The following is a 26,215-nucleotide window of genomic DNA, read 5'->3' as shown; positions in this document are numbered from 1 at the left end:
TATGAGATTGTTTGCCTTTTTACTTATAGGGCAGTAAGTATCAGGTGCTGCAGGTAAGTGAAAATAACCTAAAGACTAAAAGGTACATATGCTGAATTTGCCAACTATGGTCATTAGACCCCCAACCAGTAAAGTGCATGTAAAACCCACCCCATAGTCATAGTCGCATCAAGTGACAGCACTGGTTGAAATAGTCTCTTGGTGTACACAATGATAATTTACAGAATGGGGAATAAAAAGTGCTGGTTTATGCTTTTTAAAAAATTTCTCCCTCAAAAATTTCATGATACTTTTAAGTAAACTGGACATATGCCTCTACCCTCATCTTACAGAATGGGAAATTAAGCACTCACTGATATGCTGATAGGATGACTATTAACCTTGAAGTGGCAATAACAGACAATTGGCCCTGTTACCTAATTTCTACTAGACAGAAGGATTATGTATTACTTCCTCTCTTAAGTTTTGGTAGATAGCCCTCTCTCTAACCTTCTGCGGACTTCTATCTTAAAATCCAATATAAGTATTCTTATTTAGTGATTTGGGTATGTATTACTTGTACCTAGTTTATCTTGGAGGACATAATAGGAAGTCACATTGCTCAAACTATATGTTTATTGAGACATTTTTTTGAGGTGTGCACTTGGTTACCATTGCTTTAAAAATTTTCCAAGCTAAAATTCACAACAGAGAATACCATGGGGGTTTTATCACTCATTTATCCAAATATAAAGACTGGCCTTAAACACTTTCTGATCGTGGGAATACCCTCAGATCATCCTTATCAGGATTTTCTTTTTTTTTTTAAATAATTTTTATTTATTTATTTGACAGACAGAGGGAGAGCACAAGCAGGTGGAGCAGCAGGTAGAGGGAGAGGGAGAAGCAGGCTCCCCACTGTGCAAAGAGCCAGATGTGGGGCTCGATTTCAGGACCCTGAGAACATGACCTGAGCTGAAGGCACTCGCCCAACCAACTGAGCAACCCAGGCGCCCCTGGACTCCTCAATTTTCCTAAGACAATGTGGATCCAGTGTAGAGCTCCACAGCTTGTTAATGCACTAACTGGCAAGAGAGAAGAGGTACCTGTCAAAGAGGATCATCTCAACTCCACTACTCTACTATTTTATACTTTTCAGATGCTCCCCTGAGAGAAAAACATTTATGAAAGAGAGTCCATTCATGCTAGTACATCACTGGATCTTATACCGTGTCAGTTTCATTGAAGAATTCAATGAAAGTTATGAATTCTCTCCATACCAAAACAAACTCAAAGTGAACATATCATTTGGGGGTGGGGGGAGGGAGGAGAGGGAAAGAATCATGAGACCCCTGAAGCTAATTCATGGGCTGAAGTCTAAAAAACTCTATTCTATAAGCTCTAAAATCTATCCCTGAATTAAGCAAGGCCACTAGATAGTCATATAGATGGAGGCATCACATTGGCTTTGTACAAAAATGCCTGTTCTAAATTGTACACTGGCATAAGTCCACTTGCTTTTGCTGATGCACACTAGGAGGAAGAAACCTCTATTTAAGGTTAAAAAAAAAAGGTAATGAGAGTGTGTTCATCATATAAAGAGTTACTTTATTCTGAGAACCTAGGGGAGATTTATGTCTCTATGGTCTCAGCTCTCCTTCTCTTGAACATTACGCTCTTTCTAACCGCATGGAAATGGATAGTTTTACAAAGGCCCTATGTGGTCGCTAGAAAATTCATGTATTACTTTTGGCATGTATTTAAGTCCCTTAATGGCATGCAGTTTGTTTACGGATTCACTTCTGATTCTGATTTTAATTGTCCTTTGTCTTAATATTATTACATTTTTATTTTGTCAAATTGTATAGAAAATCCTTAGATACTTTTTAGAAGACAGTGAGCTATGAATGAGTTAAATTGGAGACAGAAGGAAAAAGGTCACCGTTTTCCCCTGTCTTCCCATGAGTGCCTCTACCTAAACACTCATGTGGGGGTTTTCTCTTCGGTAATATCTGCCAGTATTTGGAGAGGTAGTACTTGGTCACAAAACTCATACCTGAAGGATGTTTTAGAATTCTTTTAAAAATATTTTAATGCAATTAGAATTTTTCTTGATTAATATAATATATATACATGTTTGCACCTATATGCATGTTGTTAAAGTAACCATAAAGATGAAGTAGGGTTTTCATATACATTTCTGCACAGAACTAAATTAAAATTTGGACTGTATTTCTCAATGACTTGCTTCCTCAGTTAGAGTGTTCCATATTGTAAAAATGAAGCTGAAAATGCTTACAGGCACATGGACTTTTCGAAACATCTCAGCACCCTTGCGAGCGTCCATCAGTGCAATGTCCTGGGGTGTGGAGACAATCACAGCACCTAACCAATAGAAAACAAAACAAAGAGAAAGTAAAATGATGCATTTAATTCTTTATGGAAAGATTACTTCCACAATTACATTGCTTACATGCTAAAAGAGTCTACAACATTAACTATTTAGGTAATTTGTATAAATTTTAGATACATGAACGGGAAAGATAAGGAAATGTCTACCCCACTCTTGCCTATTTTTGACTTCTCACTTCTAAAATAACAACTGACTGACCAATGATTCAAGATCACAACTATGTCACAGCTATGGGACTGTCTTCCCATCAGACAATGTGCTAGTTAGAAGATGCACAACACGGGCCCTACTTTCAAAAAGCTAATAATCTACTTGGAAAATCCAAAAAGTTAAGGATTACAACACAATGTGCTAAGCAATGTAATAGAAGTATGCCTCCTCGATACTCTGGAGTTAAAAAGGAGAAATAAAGGAAGATAACTAATTCATTCTAGGGATCAGAATGGCAAAGGTGACAATGGATGGGGTGAAAAGGCAGGAGATAAGGAGAAGCAATAAAGAAAAGGTTTCAGAAAGAAGCGATTCCTGAGCTGAGTCCTAAAAGTTTGTATTAAAGAAATTCACTAGTGTAGAATGCACTGTAGAGAATAGTTGAGTGGGGGTAAAACTAGAAGCTGTGGTAGAAATTGAGAAACAGTGGTGGCCTAAATGAAGGCAGCACCAAAAGTAGGTGCTTTCCTAGATTTCCACCATGACCCTGCAGAAACCAGATGGCTCTATGACATAGTGCATAGAGAGAAAGTGCAGTGTAAACTTTTAAGTGGAAATACCAGAAGGCTGGTTATGATTTGCAGTTTGTGATTTCTTAAATTTTGCGGGTTCTTCTAGATGATAACCTGAAAAATAATTAACATAAACATATTCTACATGACCTGGATGACCATCATCTTTAACTAAATACACAATGACATGACATTTCAGAGCTCCAAACCATCAAAGTGGCACCAACTGGTAGTACTTCATCACAACTAATGAAAACAGAGGTAGGATCACAATAAATAATGGACTATACCAAATGAAGAACAAATGATACTAAAAAGTATTATCTGAAGGGACATTTTGAAGAAGTCAAAATAAAGACAAGTGGCAGGGAAACCAAGTTGGCACAAAGCACATGGCAATACAGGCTTGCCAAACTCAAAAGAAGGTGTCCTATAGGAGTTAGCTACAAATTCCTCTTGCAATCAGTATTTTCATTTCAGCCAAAAAAACACTCCATCTTTCATATTAAATTAATGTCATTAATTTGAATTTTATTATTTTTTTAAAGTTTTGCTTTTTTTACTCTGTAAAATTTTTTAGTTTTTAAAAAATTATGTAAGAGCTATAAGCTTAAGGAATTTATATTTACACCTAGTTAAGTAGTCTTATAATAAAAATAAGTCAATATGGGGTATGGGGCAGATTATTTTTCCTTCAGAAGGAGGGCCTATTCATTACTCAAGTTTGAGAAACACTAGCTTTGGAATTTCAACAGAATCAGAATTCAAATTTTTATTCCATAGCCAGCTTTTTGTGTCACTAGGGTAATAACTTAATCTCTCTGAGACTGGTGTTACTATGCCATTTTGTAGACGAGGAAACTAAATCTCAGAGAAATAATTAAATGAAACTAATGTACCTAAGATGCCTGACATGATGCCTAGACACAGGGTAAACATTCAGTAAAAGGTAGCTCATGTTGTTGTTGCTCATATTATCACTATTGTTATCTTTATTACTGTTATTAATAAAATGTCTTAGAAGTTGCTGGGAAGGTCATTTTTATATGTGCCATCAGGCAGCTCATCCTATTTTTCAAACTGTTCCATGGGTCACTACAACCTTCTATTTTTATTTGCTCTGCCCAAGGAACCAAACACTAGTAGACCATTCTCCTTCCTGTCTTTCAAAGATTGATGGAAATCACATCTCTGTAAAAATTATACTCAACCCTACTCCACAGATCCAATATACATCCACAATTTGCCACCTTCTAGGTTCTGTTATCAATCTATTTCACTGTTTTTTCATATCCAGGCATTTGGAAGGAATCTGATTCCAGTTCTGCCTCCATCTAGCTGTATGACTGATCTTTGGCAAGTAATTCAGAATCACTCTAGTCTCAGTTTCCTTAGCTATACAATTAATGCAAGGACTAGATAGTCTCCAAGGTCTCAGCTAGCTCTGATTACATGCTTTAGCACTGCCTCTGAACTGTAGTTTCCAAAACCACTCCTGTTCATCCTGACTGCTCAGTAAACCTATTTAAATGAATGTGAAATGCTACCCTACTCCAAGAATAATGGCCCCTCAATCTCAGAGCCACTCTCTTCACGTAAATAAAACCTCCTTGGCTATTTCCACCAAATTCTCTCTTAATTATATGCCAGTACACAGGGGGTTTTCTATTGCATTAGCCCTAAAAAGTACTTTTAGCTTTCACAGGATACACTCATTTTATTATTTTAAATAGCCTTTGTCTACTATTTGTATTACCACTATACAATACAATTTCACGGGCAGTTATGATTTTTCTCATTTTTAATCAAGCAAAACTGATACAATGCCATGTACAAAATAGGCACTTAACAAATAATAGGTGATTTAAACAATTTTCCTGTATTTTTAAATCATCTATCCTGGACTACTGCTGCATGAACTCTTAGTTGGTAACTCCTTGAACTAGGAGTTAAGAGCTCTGGATTCTGGCTGTGTTTACTATGTCTTTGTAACTATATAACCTTGAATAGCTCACTTAATTTCAATACAACTCAATGAACTCTTCTGTAAAGTCCACCTAGTTCCATTGCTCCTATTTAACTTAAAGAGATGTTCCATTAAAAAAAAAGAATGTAAAAGTGTTACAAAAATGTTTGGTGACATTATTTTGATAGCTATAAGATCCTAGAGAGAGGGATTGAAGTGCCTTGGTTTCTCTGTACTTAACACTAACTAACACAGTATCACAAGTAAGCATCCACACCATCTGAGTTTCTTTGTAATCTAAATAGCACCATTCATACATCAATTAATAACAACTTTTTGACAAGGACAATGATCATCTTCTATGTCCCATCAAATGCTTACCAAATGTAAACATTCCATTAGAACTACCAGCCACATTTTATAAAAGATTTTTGGGGGGTGCCTGGGTGCCTCATTTGGTTAGGTGTTGGCTTCGACTCAGGTCATGATTCCAGGGTCCTGAGATCAAATCCCACATTGGACTCCCTGCTCAGCAGGGAGCCTGCTTCTCCCTCTCCCTCTGCCCACCCCTCCTCATGCTCACATGTGGGTGTTCTCTTTCTCACTCTCAAATAAATAAATAAAGATTTTTTTCATGTAAGAGCTCTTTTGCTGAAGTACGTGTTCTTAAATAATTAAGTTCTTAATCACAATGTAATCAGTCTTTAGGACTATTCTCAGAAAAAAATTCTAGCCTTCTTTGAAGAATACAAAAACATAACTGGCCCACGCATAAATAACTACTTCTTTTGTTGTACCAAATTTTATTTTATTTTACTTTTAATATTTTATTTATTTGTCAGAGAGAGAGAGAACACAAGCAGGGGGAGTGGGAGAGGGAGAAGCAGGCTTCCCACCTAGCAGGGAGCCCAATGCAGGACTCGATCCCACGACCCTGAGATCATGACCTGAGCCGAAGGCAGACGCTTAACCGACTGAGCCACCCAGGCATTCCTATTGTACCAAATTTTAATACATCATATAAGTAACCATTTCAAACAGCCCTACAATGACCTTTAGAATGTATAAATAAAGCAAACAAAAAACAAATAAAACCTCCATTAAAATTAATCATTATTAATCAATCTGTGCATCACAATCTAGATTTTTTTCTTAAGATTTTTTTTATTTATTTATTTGACAGGGAGAGACACAGCGAGAGAGGGAACACAAGCAGAGGGAGTGGGAGAAGGAGAAGCAGGCTTCCCACTTAGCAGGGAGCCTGATGCGGGGCTCAATCCCAGGACCCCGGGACCATGACCTGAGCCGAAGGCAGATGCTTAACGACTGAGCCACCCAGGTGCCCCCACAATCTAGATTTTTAAATTTTAAAGAAATTATATCAATTTTTTTCTTGTTACTGTATCTCTTTTCTTAAAATATGGTCTCCAAATCTGCTGTTATATTTTATCTTTATGATTCTTGGCTGTCTACCTAATAAATTTTCATTTTTATCAGGGCATGAACCAATATGAACTAGCCCAAATTTTTCCCCTTTAATACCATCACTGATGATGTCACTTAAGTTTTCTCATGGAGGGTTAGTTCGGAAACTTGTGCTCCCTCTACTGACCATAAGAAATGTTAGTAGCAACAAAGAGAATGTTCAGTTTGCAATAAATGGAAGTATTTTCTGGGGGCAAAACATAGTATCATAAGACACCTATCTCAAGAATTCCAGGGAGAATTCTCTATCCGTTTTCTAGAGTAAATGTCTAAGTCCAAACAATTAAATAATATTTTTAAATGTTAGTTTCCAAGTTGTAATCTTTTTAAAAGGTTTTTTATCAACTGCGATTTACTATAAAAGATTATGTAGCAGATTCTGGCAAATATGTAAACATCCTAAACAATAATTATTATTATCTTTTTTAATATTTTATTTATTTATTTGACAGAGACAGCGAGAGAGGGAACACAAGCAGGGAGAGGGAAAAGTAGGCTTCCCACTGAGCAGGGAGCCCGATGCGGGCCTCGATCCCAGGACCTTGGGATCATGACCTGAGCCAAAGGCAGATGCTTAACAACTGAGCCACCCAGGCGCCCCTTAAACAATAATTATTTAGAGTATTGTTTTAATTGCTAACTCTCTTGACTGTTAAGAAGAAAATCTGTAACTGCATATCTGAATTGGGTCAGAGTTCAGAGTAGTTAAACATTTAAAACTGATTATTCCAGATGTTGGGCTGATCATAATTATACCAGTGTGGAACTACTCAACTATGCCATTTTAAGTCTCAGGGCATAAAGTATATCTAATTCCCATGTTTGATTGAGAACTTCAGTGTTGAAACCTAATATGTGCAACAAAAACTGCTCATAATTATACCTAGATGAATAACTCCATACCTTACAACTCTTGAGTATATCAATATAAAGTCAACTAAGACTTAAAAGCACAAATTAACTGCTATTGTTTTGGGTTTTGTGTGTGTGTGTGTGTGTGTGTGTGTGTGTGTGTGTTAAAGTAGGCTCCATGCCCAGCACAGAGCCCACTGCGGGGCTTGAACTCATGACCCTGAGATCAAGACCTGGGCTGAAATCAAGAGTTGGATGCTTAACCAACTGAGCCAGCCAGGTGCCCCAAATTAACTGCTATTCTTAATGTTCACAGTACTCTAATATTTAGTGCTGCTGGTTCTCCCAGATTTAAAGATACTTGCAGTAAAATCATCATTCAACTTCTGCTAGCTCAACATAAATAATACCAAATATATCATTATTCATTAACTATAAAGTAGATTGGCTTTGGCATTTTTTAGCTCCTCCTGGCTTTCTCCTCTGTAGCCCCCAAATTTCCCTAATTATAAAAATTATTTGCTGTACGATCAAAGAATGTCCACTAATATTAGTATGTGATTAAGTAAAACATGATTTAAAAGGTAAATCTATCTCAAATGTACCCACAGACTGTGTTTCAACAGGAAATACACATAATTCTTTCATGAGTCACAGTTTTGGACTCTATGCTCCATTCCAATAGAGAACTGACTATAGTCACCAAGGGGATATGTTTTATTAATTTAAAGATCAATCATTATTTTGCTCACTTTAGAAATGAATTATGGCACAGAAAATTTGTAAATGGCTGCCAAAAAGAATTATAAAAACACAATAGTTAGTGGAAACCACAGTATTTCAAAATTACTGGTGAGAGAAAGTGTGTGCACTCAGGAACTTTAATAAGAATTCAAGTTCGTCAAAGGAATCTAGATGTGTATCTGCTACTTAGGGACAAAGACTGGCTCTTCAGTAATAGAGTTAACAGGTAATGGGCTTCCAATCACCTCACCTTAATGATGTTAATAAAGAATTCACCAGAGCCATCCAGACTGCTAGTCACTAAGGAACCACTTGGGACAAGTGAGGCCATCAGAGATTTTAAAGAGCTTGAGCTGGAAACAAACAGCTCATACTCTTCACTCACATTCTCTTGCTCTCTTATTCTCTTCCTCCCCTCACTTTTGATGTTTCCAGTAAGGTTAAGATAAAATCCTTGCCTCTTTCCAGTCTTGACTCCATCTTTAATGCTGATCAGTAAACACCTTGGGGAGCCTACTTGTTCTATACCTATGTCTCTACAACTCAGAAAGAAAGCTGTTTTGCTCTTCTCTGAGAGTCTGTTGTACTCTTAGATTTGATATTTTGCATCTCAAATTCTGTTAGATGCATGTATAGCTCAGCCTGCCCATGCTCACAGTGAGCCACTACCAAAGGCTGTTTGTTTAATAATGAAACACATTCCTTTTATACATATTCTTTCTCTAATATAAACTCCAGAGAGGAGAATTACTACTCCCTGATTACCCTAACTTTATTTAACCAGGTATGTCTCAGGAAATAGAGACTGAGATTTAATATGGAAATGCTTTGCTCCATTTCCAAATACTATCATACTTGAGATGTGAAAATATTCTTCAGAGCTAAACTTCAGATTCTGATCAAATTTCTAAAATCTATGATCAAGTGCAAAAATTTTTAAATGATAGATTGTGGGACTTGTACTTTTTCCACATACAAATGCTTAATGAATTTAAAAGTAGCTTTTAATATGAACCTGACTACCCACTGGCCATTATACTATTCATTGAACTTTAAGACATTAAGGAATTTTAGCTGTCAGGTATAATCATGAAGGAAATGCCTAGAAATTCTTAAACAATGAAACTGAATGAACTACCTCAGAAGCTTCCCAACCAAACACAAGCTAAATGATCAAGGAATTCAAATGTCAGATAGGTTGGTGGAGACAATATAAGAATCATTTGAGGAAAGTTTTAAAATCCTGGGTCTTTCCATGTCATAGTCCAGAACTTGTTAATTCTCAGGCTATTTCTTTGAACTGTTAACTGGTATGTTATAACTTCCACCTATAAAATATGTTAACGCAAGTACAAGAGCCCAAAAAGCTTATTTCTTTAAAATTTAGATTGGAAACACTGTTGTTCATTAACCAATGACATTATATTTAATTTTATAATTTGATTCCTAATGTAACAAAGACTGAAGTATCAGACTGAGTACCAGAAATCCCCTAAACAATAAAACCCTAGAATTCAGTTTCTGTTCTTTAACACCTGGCTAAAATTTGTATAACAAAAGGACAAATTTATTTTGAAAAGAATTTTTATAATTTGATAAATAAAACAATAATTCTCTCCTACATCATGTGATTCTTGACAAATACCCATTAATTATAACTCTGCCTAGTATTTGCATGGAAACACAGTACATATGGAAGAAGTCCAAAACTGACTGTCTCCTTCAAAGTTCCATTCTGTAAATTGAAAACATAAATGAAGATTTAATATCTCTGAATACTAGGAATAGCTATGACCTAAGTTTTCTACTTTTAAAGTACCAGCATGTTTCTAGCTTTACAGTTTGAGGTCATTATAAACTGTAAAACTATAAGGGAAACAAAGCACTAAAACCCAAAATAGCCAAACGTTTTTCTTTGGGTTTAATGGTTTACCAAAGGATCAGTACTGGATCTTTAAAGAATTACTCTTTTAAATTTGAAAACAATTCCAAGAAGGGAAAGAAATAGCTATTCAAAAAAAATTAAAGACTTCATTGAGGTTACCTAAGTGAAACCACTATGTTCCTTTTGCTTTGAGAGAGTAAATACCAGATAACAAGGAAACTATTGCAAGTGATGGCCTAAGGTAATTCACTTATTCAACAACAGCAACAATAAGCTTCTAATCCTCTAAAACCCAATAGGTTTTCATATTATCAAAACTACTGTCCAAATTAGCAATCAGAGTGTTACCTGAAAAGAGATCATTGATTAGGCCAAACAAACTGCTGATGGAGGGAAAAACACTAGTGTAGACTTGTACAGCTTTTTCTCATGTATCTTTGATGAATGAATAGGAGGTCAGTTACTATAGCAATAGGCCCAATGCTTTTCACAAGCAATAAATGACTTCCATTTTAAACAATGACTGAAATATTAAGGTGGCTTAATTTAAAATTCCTACCTCATCTCATTTAAATGAATGAGAGGCAGAAAGGCCTCTGGCTTTCCTTCTATCCATAGGGTCCAGACAGAAAGGGTCATAGACAGGAAGAAAGGGCATCATCTCATTTTTGTAACGTAATGCCAGTCTGCTAGTGCAACTACTCTTGAGCCCATGGATATTTAGCATATCATCTAGCTGACTACTCTGCCATACACAGTAACTCCCTCTCTAGGAGAAAGTAATCAAAGCAGGACCCACACTAGGACTATCTGGCTGCTTTCTGTTCCACTTGTGCCCTTCCCTGAAAGAAAAAGAGAACAAAGAAGGGACCATGATGGCTCCCCTCTCAAGTGTTCAATCTTTGTCCCTTCTATTACAAAAACCGTTTCTAAAAGTTTCACTCCCACATCGATTTTTACTTAATAAAGGGCAACTTTTTTTTCATAACTCTATCCTATCAAAATAAATTCTTCTATCCATTACTCCCCACTATACAAAATGTACTTATGTCACTGCTTATCTACAAATAAATGTTCTGTTCATAAACTTGATGACAGTAAAATTGTGCCTTGTGATAGTACGGATTTTCACTACTTTGACTGCACTACTGGTATCTGTGTTACCCACAAATCTTTGCTTTGTCTCTCATCCACTGCAAGCCACTAATTCACAATTATAATGAGGACCAGAAGAAAAAGAGAAGCTGTTCTAGTTATTTTCCACTTGCTGCACTTGACTGCCTTCCCCCCCACCCACCCAGCTCTGCCTCATTCTCCACCCCCCTCTCTGCCCTGCTCAGTGCCTGGGTAGCTGACCTCTGTGGACTGTACCACTTGAGTTTTCTTACCCTCTGGCTTCCAATGGGGATCTGCCAGTAGGAGGTACCTGCAGGATATGAGACCCTGAGAGGAAAAAGAGGCTGCAGTATTATTACGTACCTCATACACCACTCATTCCCTGCCTTGCAGCAGTTCTGGCCTTGGCTAAGTTCCTCTGTGGCCGCAGCTCCCAACAGGCAGACCCTCTTCCATGGCTCTAGCAGTCGCCAGGTTCTACTGACACAGTTCATTCCCAGGCCCCGTTAAGCAGAAGGGACAGTAATAACTTCCTACTGTCACTAGTCTCTGGGTACTTCGCCCTCTCTTGCTGGTTTCCTTAATGCTGCCCACACCTCTATTACCATTCCCTTCATTAACTTCATTCTGTTAATTCCTTTTAAGGTATGTCATCTGTTTCCTGCCAGGACCCCGACTAATACAGCATCTGAATACAAATAACTTACTAAAACTCTCCAGTCTCTTGAAAAAGAAAACATGCTTCACATATTCCATGTGAAGTATCAACTCTTCACTTAATTCCAAGACTTAAAATCAAATTCAGATAGTCTTTATATAGTCATGTAGAGAACCTCAGTTAAAGCAAAGGAGGAAAGAAAAAATTTAGGTAACATCTATTAGAATTCAAATACCACCACAGTGCCTATATTTTCAAAATATCCGAGGTACTTATAATGTTCCTCAAAGAGATATTAATCCTCTTCTATTATGGAAGAGCAGATAAGTGTTCGAAAATCCCAAGGGCTCATAGTATGCCTTAAAAAACCCAGAAGTCAACCCTGGAATCTACCCAACTCAGTATATGGCAACAAGTAATTTAAAAGCTTAACAAACAACAAGCAAAAACCCAGCACACTGAATCACTTGGGGAAAAAAGGGGAGGGAGTAAAAAAATAAAACCAGCAGTGACAACTCTGCCTTTGTCCCTTGACAAGCTCAACAAGAGAAATCCAAAGACTATAATTGGTTATTTCCCATCCTTTATCCTGTCTCTTTTCCGTCTAGCAATTACTACAACTACTAGGTATTTGTAGCATATAATGATTCAATAGCCCATGTATGCTCAAATTTAAATCATTAGTCACTAATACTGCTGTCAACATATTTATTACTGTTGTTGGTACACAACACTTTTAACACAAAGGACAATTTTTTTTTTCTTTAAAGTTTCTTCTTATAATGAGCTTGTCATCCATTCAAAGGAACAACAACAACAACAAAAAATGGAACACATATAAACAGTTGCTAATTTGCATTCAGTAAAAGGAACTTTTTGCTTATACAGGTCTGCCTCCATAAATTTTCCAAAAGCTTGTCCCTTTCCAAATATAAAACATTTCATTTCATTCTCAACATGGCTTGGAGATATGCAAAGTTGATATAAAGGCTCTTTCTAATTGACAACATCTCACCACCACCCCCACCAAAAAACTCAAAGTAGTTTCTAAAAAAATGTAATACATTTAGATGGAACTTTTACATTATCTTATTTGATCCTTATAGATCTGTGGGGTAGGCAGGTATTCCACAGGTAAGGATAAATAGTCAGAGAGGCAGTTAGCACCTTGCTAAGCATCCCTGCAAGTAAATGAGAGAATTTATTACTGTCTTACAATGGAGCAATGCTAGTGATTCTCCCTACTAATTTGGTACAGAGCCTGTATGTAACCAAATAGCAAGTGTCCACATGCACATTATTTCCCAGACACCAAAACAAAATTAATATTAAAAGGTATCATCTAGCCACAAGGACATTATATATAGGACAGGAAAAAGGACAGCATAAATAAATCCCTAAAATGAAAGTATTTTTCTCTCAAAGAGTGAAATAAAATGCGTTTTTAATAAATGCCTTTTTAAACTTATACAGAAAAACCACCTGGGTAAAAGCAGTTGGGGTGGAGGAGATCACAAGACTGAGCTAGCAGGATGGTAAGAAAGATAAGGAGGCACAAATCTGTTTATATAAAAGGTGATAACTAGTCAACTAGCTTTGTTATTTATTCAATCAATATTAATTCAGAAGCCACTGTCCAAGGTACTCTAAGAAATACTATGATGAATAGGAAAAAGTTCTGCATTCAAGTAGCTTACATCCCAGTTGAGAAGATAATACAGGCACACAGATAAAACACTCATTCACTGATTCAACATTTCCTGAGTGGTTACAGGAAGGCACGGAGTTTGGCACTGTGAGAAATACAAGGATGAATTAAACAAATCCTTAGCCCTCCAGGGAGTAACAGTCTGAAGAAAACAGTTTTGCAGGCTATAAATGGAGAACATTAGAAGTGCTATAGGACTGGTCTAAATGAAATGCTACGTGAATTCCAAAGACGAAGAAATTATTCCCAAGTAGGGATTTGAGGAAGATGACAGGGAGTAGACATTTGAAATAAAGGGTATGCAGGATTTGGGTACCCACTGATTAGAGAAGAAAGATAGTCTAAGTGAGGGTCAAATGTATATAAAGACAGAAACTTTGGGAAGTAAAGAGAGAATAGAGGGGGCAGTGAGTACCTAAGGGTTTTGAGAGGGGACTCCCAGGTTATGTGAAGGAGTTTAGGAGGAAGGAGAGGGAAGTCAAATCACAGGGGGGGCTCAAATGGGAGTCTAAAAAGCTTATATGGTTTATGGAATATGGAACATAAGAAAAGGTAGAACACAGAGTATCTTAAAAGAGTTCTAAAGTCAATGATAAGAGGAAAGGAAAATTGGGTTCATAATTAGAGAAGAGATAATTCATTTAGGCCTAGAAAGAATGATATGGATCTGATAGGCTGTTCCTGATAATATAAATTGATGAAAGCCATGATTCAAACCAGTTCAGCCGCTCCTTCGTTGGCACCCTTCCTGGGAGATAGCCCAAACCTCAGGAACTAAGCCTTTAACACACACCCACGCATAAACACACACACACACAATCACATGTATCTCCCTCCTACCCTACACACATCATTTTGGTAGGATATTTTTATTGCTGGATTTTTTTTCTAAGTATAAAATTAACAGATGTTCAGTGCTAAAAATCTAGTCTTTTCATTGCTGTTAATTTTAATATTGACATAATGACCCACAGTATGAATGTACTAACACTGATAGTTGCAATTCTATACTGAAAGCCAGTGTTCCTAGAAACTTGCCAACTGTCCAAGACCAGTATGATCAGCCCAAAGATGATATTGGTCTTTCCAAGAATCATTTGGGGCTCTACTCCTAAAGGTCAAAGGAGACTGCTTCTAGACTATCTCCAGACCTTCCTTGGAATATATGAGTTAAAGAAGCCCAAAGCAATCTCTCAGGAATCAAAACAGAAACAAAACTGAACATAGTAAACATTAATACAGACTGTTGGTTGGATACTTATCATATAGGGGTGCACAGGTTTAGGCATATTCATGAACAAATTTATTTTTATCGGGAGTAATTAGGCTAATTTCAACCTAATGGATTTGAATGGACTAGGACTAAACTCAGAAAATCAGTGAGTCAAATGGTGTTGGGCTTTATATTAGAACAGCTTTATGTACAGGTTGAGAGCATGAGCTTTAAACACAATCAGAACTGATATGAGCCTCAGCTATGAACTACTGTAACTGTGTGACCTTGGGAAAGTTGCTTAACTCTTCAAAGATCTAAGAAAATAAGGATAATACCTGTGATAATTAAGTATAAAAATTAATATATGAAAGACTGTCCTTAAATGGCAGTTTATTAATAATGGGCAATTATCATGGTACCAACTTATACAGAAATCTGTCCTTAAAAAATTAGTGCTTTCCATTTACTTTTTAAAATGATAAATATATACATGCTCATTAAAGAAAATTTAGAAAATACTAATAAATAATAATTTTACTTCCATAGTCCAGAAATCACTAAGTTTATGAATTTTCAAAAGCATCTTTAGTACCTGGCCCTATTTTTTTTTTAATGCATCAATTTTTTTTTTTTTAATGGGAAGTAAAATATATGTTATGTTTCTATAATAGAATTATGAACACCTGAAGTTTCATTTTCTGATTTCTTCCCCTTAGGCTGAGAAAAAGCAAAGCAAACAAGGTATGGTGCTATCCTGAATGCTCTACAACGTATCATATTTAATCTTTTTTTTTTTTTAGAAACCAAGAGAGAGCACACGGGGGCGGGGCAGAGGGAGAGAGGAGAGAGAATCTGCGATCATGACCTGAGCTGCAATCAAGAGTCAGACACTTAATCGACTGAACCACCCAGGCACCCCTCATATTTACTCTTTAAAGCTCATCTCCATCAATGTTTTATAATTCCCCTCAAATCCATGATCTCTTTGTCCTGTGAGAGCCCTGATATCATGGGGTTTAGATTTCTCATATCGCACTTTTCACACTGAATTGTACTTCTTTTCTTAGCAGCCGCTTGCCCCCCACCCCCACCCGCCCTTCCCCTTGTTCTATCTTCTAGAGCTGGGGCTTCTAACCTAAGAACTGTGGACTTCCTGAAAAGACACATTAAAATAGTATTTCTGTAGATACAAATACATCTTCCTGGGGAGAACTCATATATTAATCAATCTCAAAAAAGTTCTGAGTATCATAGAACTCTGGTCTAGGGAAAATACCTGTGATTTAATTACTCCTGGATCTTCTATAGTGCTTAGCATCTATCTTTATATGGATAAATATTTGTTGATCTAAAATTTTATTATTGAAGCATAAAGTTAATATTGAATATACAAAATTTATCTATCCTTTAAAATATATTTTCCTCATATATTTTTCTCATTCCTCATTTCCTCATCTTAACATAAAAAATACTGTTTCTGAAAGAATGGCGGTTATCAGGATTTAGGGAGAAGAGGAAATGAAGAGTTATTGTTTAACAGATACAGAGTTTCAGTTTGGGAAGATGAGAAAGTTCTGGAGTTGGATGGTGGTGACGGCTGCACAACAATATGAATGTACTCAATACTACTGAACTGTTATGTTTTACCACTACTACAACAAAAAAATACTGCTTTTTATTATCATATGATATTAATGACTATTTATTACACGGCAGACTCTTCATCAAAAGAAAGGAATAAAGAAATATTACTGGTTAAATTTTAGCATATAAGAAAGAAGCAAATCTTAACCTCAATCTACACATTGTTGGTTTTAGAGTATAAGCACAAATAAAAATAGGGTGATATAATCATAAATCCTACCCAAATAGAGGGACTGTTATCTGAGTAAACAAAGGTAAATTGCTTGGGGCTATTAGTTTATCTGTGTGAAGTAAATTTAACTTTTTCTTTTCTTTTTTTTTTTTTAAAGATTTTATTCATTTATTTAATTGACAGAGAGAGAGAGACAGCGAGAGAGGGAACACAGCAGGGTGAGGGGCAGAGGGAGAAACAGGCTTCCTGCAGAGCAGGGAGCCCGATGCGGAGCTCAATCCCAGGACCCTGAGATCATGACCTGAGCCGAAGGCAGACGCTTAACTGACTGAGCCACCCAGGCGTCCCTAAATTTAACTTTTTCAACGTACCAAGTCACAATTCAGGGAACAGATGATAATTTAGCCCAATTCTATCAATATATTATACACATAAATAATGTAAGCATTTTAGAAGTCTGCAACAGGCATTTCAAGGTGCCAGGAGCACATTTTATTCAATAAACTTTTAGTGAGTATTCTTAGGATTCAGAGATACACAAGTCTGAAAACTACTTAAAAAAACCAAAAGCAGACTATCTAGTACACTGATTACAAAAAAGATGTATTCAACTACTTTCCTATGTCATTTCAATTTACTCCCATCTCATACCTTCTAGCTTGCTTCACCAAAGAAAAAGTCCCAAACTCAAATAGGGTAACAAATATATTTAAATATCTAAAATATTCATGTTACTGCCCTTTGGGGCAGCCTCAAAAAAAATTCATTTTCATGATGCTATATTGATATTTCCAATCAATGTGTATAACTTATCAAAAATCTAGATTCTAAACCTTTTGATGATTAAATGTCAGTAATATTTCTTAGTTTTTTATTACCAATAGATAACTGATTTGTAATGACATTTTTAAAATTCCATTATTGGGGCGCCTGGGTGGCTCAGTCGTTAAGCGTCTGCCTTCGGCTCAGGTCATGATCCCAGGGTCCTGGGATCGAGCCCCACATGGGGCTCCCTGCTCAGCGGGAAGCCTGCTTCTCCCTCTCCCACTCCCCCTGCTTGTGTTCCCTCTCTCACTGCCTCTCTCTCTGTCAAATAAATAAATAAAATCTTTTAAAAAAAAATTCCATTATTTTCCCAAAGTCCTTATATATAAGCGAGATTTACAATTATTTCTCCACTGGAATTTAGGAAAATCCTTGGAAACAAATTCAACACAAAAGCTAACTACTGATATTTATATTCTGTATCACAGAAAAGATATCTACTACCATAATGAAGTATTGGGTAGTTGATGGAAGCTCATATGTTTATTGCCCTCTTAAGGTTAACATTAAATAATCAGCTGAATATAAAATTTTCCCATACTCATATTTACCAAAAAGCCAAATTTTCCTAATATTTACTTATATTCAGTATTTACTGAATAAATATTTACTGAGTGCCTGCCATGTAGCGGGCACTATGCTGTCACTGCAGGTGACTGTGAACCAAACAGCCATGTTCTACCTAAACAATAAAGTGTTATTGTTTTTCTAGAACACAGATTTATATCACCACTTTTTCAAAATGTCTTTATGTTTTTGTAAACACACTCAGTCTGGTAATATTTTGAAAATTTTAATTTATAAATCTCATCTCTAAATAAAAATTTATAAATAACTGTTTTGAAGACATAAAAATGTTTGCCTGTCATAGAGTTTGTTTTCTATATGGCAATAGCAAAACAACAAAGACAGCACAAATCACTTTAAAGTTTAAGATTACCTGAAATGGGAATATTCTGTGAGACTGATAATTGCACATCTCCAGTTCCTGGTGGCATGTCAACAACTAAATAGTCGAGTTGGCCCCAATCTACCTACAAACCAAGATGACACAAATAACATCATTGTATAACAATTACAGTGAATAGTGATATAAATAAAAATAAATATATTAATAACAAAATCTAAAATAATAGCTTTCACTTAAGCCGTTACTGTCAGGGACTGTGCTGAAGACTAAGGATAAGTGAATAAGTAAGAGACACTTTCTGGCTCCAGCAGACCTTCTTTGAATGAAAAGGTTAAATTTCTGAATGACCACTCCTCTCTTGCCCCAACCCCCAACACACACACACACACACACACACGCTAAAGGTGAACCCATTCCACAGTGGGCTTCTATTCAGAACAATACTTTATTTTCATTGGGAATAGCCTAGGAAGGCCTTAGCTTTGTGTCCTTGGGTTTTTTTGGTACAGCATTTCCTATGGCAGATCCTAATATAATTTTTAAAAGTTTATTACTTTTCCTCATAAAACACACCAATAATGATAACCAAAGCTTATTAAGAAAAATTTAGAAACATAACTAGACTTCCAATGCTATTAACATTTTGATTATTTTGATTATTTCTTTCCAGGCATCTCAGTATCTATACCTAGAAAATTCAGCTATATTACCAAGTTCTTAAGGCTCAGGCTCAATTTAGATAGGTCTTAAGGGTTCCTCAGACTCTTTTCTCCTTAGATGACTCCTCCAACTGAGACTGTGTACCCTACGTTCTTCTCATTTGCCTAAGGTGGAAGCTTGGAATCATATTTAACTCTTCCCTTTCCTTCACTAGCCCCAATCACTTATTCGGCCTTCTAAAAATCTCTCAAGTGTATCTACTTCTCTCTTTGCCCATTGCCAAGAACCCAATGGAGACCACAACCATCTATCACTAAAGCCTCCCAACCAGTCTCTCTGCTTTGACACTGCCCATCTAGTCTATTCCTAACACCACTGAAAAATGGTCCATCTAAAATGCAAGTCTGATAGTGCCACTTTTTTGTTTAAAATTCTTCTATTGCTTTTAGGATAAAGTCTGAGCTTAAGCTCCAGAACACTCTGCCTGGTCTTCTTCACCTGCTAATTCATCCTTATTTTTCAGATCCCAGCTTGAAATTCACTTCCCTTAACTTCCATTAGATTAGATATGGTGTTCCTACTAGGAACTTCTCCTAATCATTCATTCATTCATTCCCCCATAGAATGTTTCAGTACCTACTACATCTTAGGCATTAGCTAGGTACTGACAAGTAAATGGTACCATGGTCTCTAGCCGCACAGAATTTATAATATAGAAGGAGACAGATATTAAGCACATAATGAAATAACCTCTGCAAAGGAAAGAGGTTAGTAAATGTAAGCAAGTGAAAGAAGATCAACATAGCTAGAGAGCAATAATTCATTCATCTATTAACACACATATTTAACTCATATTTATTGAGAATTGATTAGGTACCAGGCACTGTTCCAGGTGATGGGGATAGAGCAGTGGACAAAACAAAGTCCCAGCCATTCCACAGCCACTGTGGAAGGAGTGAGGGAGTCAGGCAGACAAACAGATAGAAAGACAAATCAGAGGGTATAAAGTGCTATGAAGAAAACAAGTATCCTTTACTATACAAAATTACTTGGTTCCTAATTCAGACATACAGATCAAATAGCAAGAGATATTTTAAAAATCTCTTTAATTTCTGAATTTGAGAGCAAGTAGTAAGAGTTCAGACAGCAAAGGATTTATCAAAAAATTTCTTTTTTTTTAAGATTTCGTTATTTATTTGAGAGAGAGTGAGAGCATGAGCAGGGGGAGGGGCAGAGGGACAAGCAGAATCCCTGCTGAGCAGGGAACCCGACAACACGGGGCTCCATCCCAGGACCCTGAGATCATGACCTGAGCTGAGGGCAGATGCTTAACTGACTGAGCCACCCAAGTGCCCCAAGAATTTCTTTTAATCTCTTTGATTCCCAAAATCAAATGGTAAAGATATGCTTGTACAGTAGGGGAAAAGAACAGAATGGTGGAAGGTACTACTTTAAACTGAGTGAAGTCAGAAAATAACTGAAGCAGTAGACTGAAGGAAACAAAGCTTTCCGGGCAGAAGCAACTGTAAGTGCAAAAAAGTTCTAACCAGTGGGGATATGCTTGGCAAACTCGAGGAAGAGCTAGGAAGTCAGTACAGCATTTCTAAAACAGCACCCCCAACCCCAAACATCAATCTCTCTCCTCTGACTTTTTCTTCAAAACATTTATCAGTACCTGACATTATATATTTACTTGTCTTTTAGGAATTTTATGATATTTCTCAAACACAAGCATTTGATACTGATTGAATGACACATTTTAAAACAATGATGAAATGATGAACATAAAACAGTTCATTTTCAATTTAGGGTTCCTTGGTTTGAAAAATAGTTACCCCAAACCTAGCCAGGGCCATCATCTATGAAACTATTTACAAAAAAGATTAAGGATACTTTTCATTTTATATCCTCTGCACTGAAACTCTTAGCACTGGCAGACTGACAAGTCTCTTTGTTTCACAGAACATCAAACGATTGGTGCCAACAATTTATCATTGTTGTTCCCTGGCATTTAATCATATTTATCACAGTGGCTCCAATTTCTTATTTCTTTAAAGAGAACTACTATTAGAGTTCCGAGGAACTAAAAATACTTCACTGTTAAGACAATTTCAAATGTCTCTTAAATTGCATTTAAACTAAAAAATGATTCTGGCCCAGCACCTTGATCACACACAGTAGGCGATCCACAAAGGCGTGCCGACTTGAACTAAAGTAAGTATGTGAATTCCAGTCTTACAGCAGTCACTAATACTAACACTGCAATATACTGGCTGCCAGCAAGTTCCAGTTCTCTTGTAAAAGAGTCAGCAAAGCATTGATTTTAGAGTCATTTGGGTATTCTCTAGATTCTACTTAGTTTGTTTATTCTTCTAAGTTGTGTGTTACTAAATGCAGGTAAATACATACTAGCAAAACACCCAGGTACCTCATTTAGTAAAAACCAGTGGCAGATCCCACTGGGATTTTGTGTGGCCTGAAGATAATACAGTTTGTGTGATCCTTTCAAAGAATAAGAACACAAAATTATGAAGGCACAATTTGGTACAAAAGTAAATATTTATTTAGAATGTGACAAGAAATCACCCTAAAATGCTGAAGCTGTAGAGATTCAAGTTCCTTTCTCTGAGATCTCTTGAGTAACATAAATGCTTACATAGAAATGCTTCCTCTCTCCACCTGGAACATTCTACAACTCCCAGAATCCCACAGGAAACCAAGTGAGCATGGAACCTGGAATTTAAACTTCATTAGCCTCATGGTAACCTCACCTCTGGTAAAACCCTCTCAGGCTCCAGACTAAAAGGATCCCATCAGGACAGAGTAAATCAGTCTAGAAGTAGAGTTACCAAGGTAGTTCAGAGATGCCCTATGGATAAAGAGGCGGCACTATAGCCAAATTCAGCAATGTGGTTAGGGAGTCAAACATGTGCATCAAATCTGAAGTGGGAAGCGCCTGGGTGGCTCAGTTGGTTAGGCTTCCGACACTTGGTTTTGGCTCAGGTCATGATTTCAGGGTCATGGGATTGGGGCTCAGCAATGAGTCTGCTCGAGATTCTTTCTCCTCCCTCTCCCTTCCCCTCTGCTCCTCCCCCTGCTCATGCTTACGTGCACTCTCTTTCTCTAAAATAAATAAATGAGTGAATGAATGAATAAATACAATCTTTAAAAAATAATCTGAAAGGAAACATAAACAGCATAATGGGAGGATCAAAAACAATGCCCGTGGTCAGAAGGATAGGATGAGGTACAGATCAGGGGTAACAGTTCAGACCTGAGTCAGCTGAGAGAGGCTCTGTAAAAGATGTCTCTTTTACACCATAATATACAACCTCTAAAGGGTTTGAGATAATAGGATTTTGGTATCCAAATATAATGCAGCCACTGAGCTTTTGTCCAAAGCCATTTAAATAACATTAGAACATTGTTTTTTCATCTGTCCTATAGATACACAGGCAGTTGTGCATTGTTACAACATCACCACTTAAATTACTGCCTTTCTTTTATTGCTCTTTCACTTTGTTTACTAAGATATCCAACACCTGAAAGTTATGCCACCAGATAATTACTAAATCTGTGTTAAGTCATTTTCATTTCTTTTTTTGGGGGGTCAACCTTATGAAGGGAAACTATTCCCAACTAGCACTGATTGGGGTCATTTTAGGGTGATAGGCCTTCTCCAAACAATAGTTTATATTTTATGTTCAAAATACTGCCCGATGATCTGAAAGTAACTCAAAAACTGGAATAAAGGCAATTCCCTCCTTTCTGAGGAGATAAAAGTGTATCTTCTATTTGGGCAGATAAAGTAATTTATCTTTTTCTGGATATTAGTTATGAAGAGTGTGATGCTACGAATGAGAAAAGAACATGGGCCACTTTCTTCCATGGACACTTCTGTTAAGAAGCTGACTGAAGCCGCAACAATCGGGCCTCGCTCTAGAGGACACTGGGAGCACAAGTGCAGGCAGGCTGAGCTATAAGTGTGAAAAGAAAGGGCCCAGAGATGCATTCCATTTTTGGCTTCCCAGCTGGCTCAAGCAGTTTACCACAGTCAGCCTCTAGGATAGCAGTTTCCATCATCATCACTAAACAGGCCACATTTAAGCACCATAGGGTCAACATATGCTTCTCCAAAGTAAGGTGAAGTGTCCCAGAAATCTTAGGTCTGCTAGCAAGGCCAATATGAGCCGGATGAAAATAACATTCAGTGGGGTAGACCCTGGGCCCTGTGGAATCAGGGAGGAAAATCATTGCCAAGAAAGAGAGGCAGAGCTATAGCCTCCTGGAGGCAAAGTAGTGGCCAAGAAGAATTAAACTCCTAAGGGCAAGAAAAGGGTGTAACTAAAGAAGAAATAGAGAAATCATAAAGCAGGAGAAATGGGACAAAATCTAGACTGAATAATTAAAAGTGGGCTGTGTCCAGGCAGCCCATTTATATGGTGCTTGTTCCATAAGTGATAAGGCCAATTCTTAAAGGAAGTTGAGCTGGGCCAGACACTGCCTCTTTCCTTCCAGTCTGCTCTTAATTACTTACTGAAGAGTTGGTTTTGACTCTTATGCCTACTTTGACTCATAATTACTAGATCTCAAGGTGGTGTCCCTGTGTCTGATTCTGGCCATATACCTGTTGCTACTTCTGTTCTATGCCTAAGTTCTTCCATCTGTCTCTGATTTCCTGGTTCTCCAACTCTAGTTACGCACAGTCGTACCCAAATAGCAAACAGAACAGTACTTGTGCTTTGCTTGGAATCCCAGACATGAAACCATGCCAGTACTAGGAGATGCGGCTAACCTTGTCTCAGGCCCATGGACAAATTAATTTGTCAGGCAAATTACCAAGCGCCTAGGATTTTCAATTCAACTAACTTCCAGGTTTTTAATGGGTCTTCAAGTTCTAAAAATTCTAGCATACTTATTTTTTTATATATAACTATCCCCCCAACTTCAATGTAAGCTCCCTGAAGGAAGAGTCTATCCTTTATTAATCTCTGGACTCCCTCTCCACATCCAGTCTCCTCCATAATGCCTACCCAGTGTTCCATCAACATCCACTGAGGGATTCTATGAGTCAAGTTGCCCTTTACAATTTTATATGACTAAAATTACAATTTTGCCATGTGAGGCACCTTTTATATACAATATAAATCTAAAATAGAACATAAAGTGGCTCTCTTTAAATCTGGACCATATTTTTTGCTCTGCCCAGTGGCCTATTTATAAAATCATACACTATTTTATTTTGGTTGCAAGAAGAAAATTACTACAAAAGTGAAATTATTTAGATATAAATACTACAATAAAAATCTGAATAGCAAAAGATTTCTATTTGAGTTGATGGCTTACTGAATTGTGGAAAGAAAAGATAAAAGAAAATATGATAAACTTAACCATGAAGATTGTTTTGATGAGACAGCTGACCTAATTATAAAATGAGAACAAATTATTCAAGTTATAATGATATAAATGTTTTCCCTAATATATTCTTATCTTTCAGATGATAAAGTTCTCTAATCCATTTTCAAATATGTTCCTTTCTATAGGAAAAGGTGTATGTGTATGTGTGTGTGTGTGGGGGGGGGGATACCTGAATAAATCCCTCCAAAGGTACTACCAACCCAAGCGATAGCAGTAAGGTTCTGAGAGTGAAGAGAAGAGAAACTTTACTCTTCATCTTTGCCTTTATCATCATCTCCCGTTTTCTCAGTTGTTCTAGCAGAGGTGTAGGGCAGACCAGCCCTGACAACCCGGAGACAGCCTCAATTCCTGGAGACAGCATCAATTCACAGAGGACTTCTTGTCTAGAAGTGGATATATGGGTCAATCTTTGGTAACTCTACCTAGTTTCTGAAATAATGTTTAAAAGATTATCCAATTCCCAGGCCACTCCACAGATGCCCATGTAAATCCATACTACAGCTGAAAGAGTAAAACCTCACAACATAACTTTTTGTTACCACAAAAGTGAGAGTATTTTAGTTCATTATGGGAACATCTCTCTTAAGTTCTCTAGAGTCCTGCTGTAGGCCAACTGCTTATACATACAGATGTTCATAACCTAGGAGCAGAGGTTAGTGAAGGACAGGCCTGGTACCCCAAAAAACCTAAAATATTATAAACCTGAGAATCAAGATATTTTATTTTTTAAAAATTGCTAAAAAAAATTTAAAACTTTTCCTATATATCCAAAGGCTGGAACCTCAGAATTTCTTTTTAAGTAGGAGTAATAAATCACTTTATTAACCTAATTTGGGATAGTTTATAAAATATATTTAGACATGTAGTACTTTCTTTAATATGGAAAACTATAAAACTATAATATTCTTTGAAAGAATATCCTTAGAAAAAATCATTGTATTGGAGAGAATTCAAGGTCCTGAAGGAGTAGGACTGTAGCTGCCATAAAAGCTGCATGGGGCCTCACTAAGAGAATCCATAGTCATTGTGCAGGGGTTCTGATGTTATTAAGGATATTACAGAACTTGAGGGACACTTGCTCCAGAAGAGCAGCCTACCCAATGCACAAGCCAGGAATGATGTGAAGAGCAGTCCTAGTTGTGTTTATTTAGTTCAGTTACTTGCCATCTGAAGTCCTACTTTATAGCCTTAGACCATCACGTGGAATTGGACTAGTGAAGAGAGAAGAGGTGGAGAGTGGGTTTACAGGTAACAGGTAAAGGAGAGCAGAAGGAAAAGAACTGTTAGTGAGAGCTTATTATAAGACAGGCACTAAACACTTTTTACATACATCATTACAAAACATTGTAAACCGGGCGTTATGATCACTATTTTACAGATGAAAATACTGAGGACTAGAGAAGTTAAGAAAGTTGCCCAAGGTCAAGCTGTTGGTAAGTGGTGGAGCAGTGATATAAATCCTAGTCTGTTGCCAGTTTCCCACAGAATGGGGTGCAGCATCACTATTCTCCAAGGCCCTGAAGAGTTCTGCTAGCAAACCTCACTACCACAAGAACATATGAGCTTTTCTGTATCACTTTTTCAGTGTAAAATAATAGATATATAAAACAGGGTCTACAGACCAAGAGAAAATTATTTACTTAGATAATATAAGTAAGAAATAGAAGAATTCATTCACTTCCTTTATTTTTTTCCTTTTCTGGTTAATTATAATGTTTCTTTTACTTCTGAGTTTTTTTTTTTTTTTTAAGATTTTTATTTATTTATTTATTTAACAGAGATAGAGAGACAGCATAAGTAGGCAGGCGGCAGACAGAGGGAGAGGGAGAAGCAGGCTCTCCG

The 26,215-nt window shown here is 36.9% G+C and overlaps 1 protein-coding gene across 6 annotated transcripts in view; it reads right to left on the bottom strand.

Moving 5' to 3' along the window:
- The window catches only part of NUBPL (nucleotide binding protein like), a 275,956-nt gene that overhangs the window by 86,994 nt on the left and 162,747 nt on the right, over positions 1-26,215 (bottom strand). For all 6 annotated transcript variants that reach the window (XM_032404898.1, XM_032404897.1, XM_032404902.1 and 3 more), the window contains exons 7-8: positions 18,326-18,419; positions 2,279-2,364 (exon numbers count right to left, since the gene is read on the bottom strand). In XM_032404898.1, the coding sequence (XP_032260789.1) occupies positions 2,279-2,364; positions 18,326-18,419 (180 nt within the window). The remainder of the gene's footprint in view (positions 1-2,278; positions 2,365-18,325; positions 18,420-26,215) is intronic.

Source organism: Phoca vitulina, unplaced genomic scaffold (genome assembly GCF_004348235.1).
Source record: "Phoca vitulina isolate PV1807 unplaced genomic scaffold, GSC_HSeal_1.0 scaffold7, whole genome shotgun sequence".
NCBI classification, from domain to species: Eukaryota; Metazoa; Chordata; class Mammalia; order Carnivora; family Phocidae; genus Phoca; species Phoca vitulina.
Note: the sequence above shows the minus strand (reverse complement) of the source record. Positions and strands in the feature narration are given on the sequence as shown.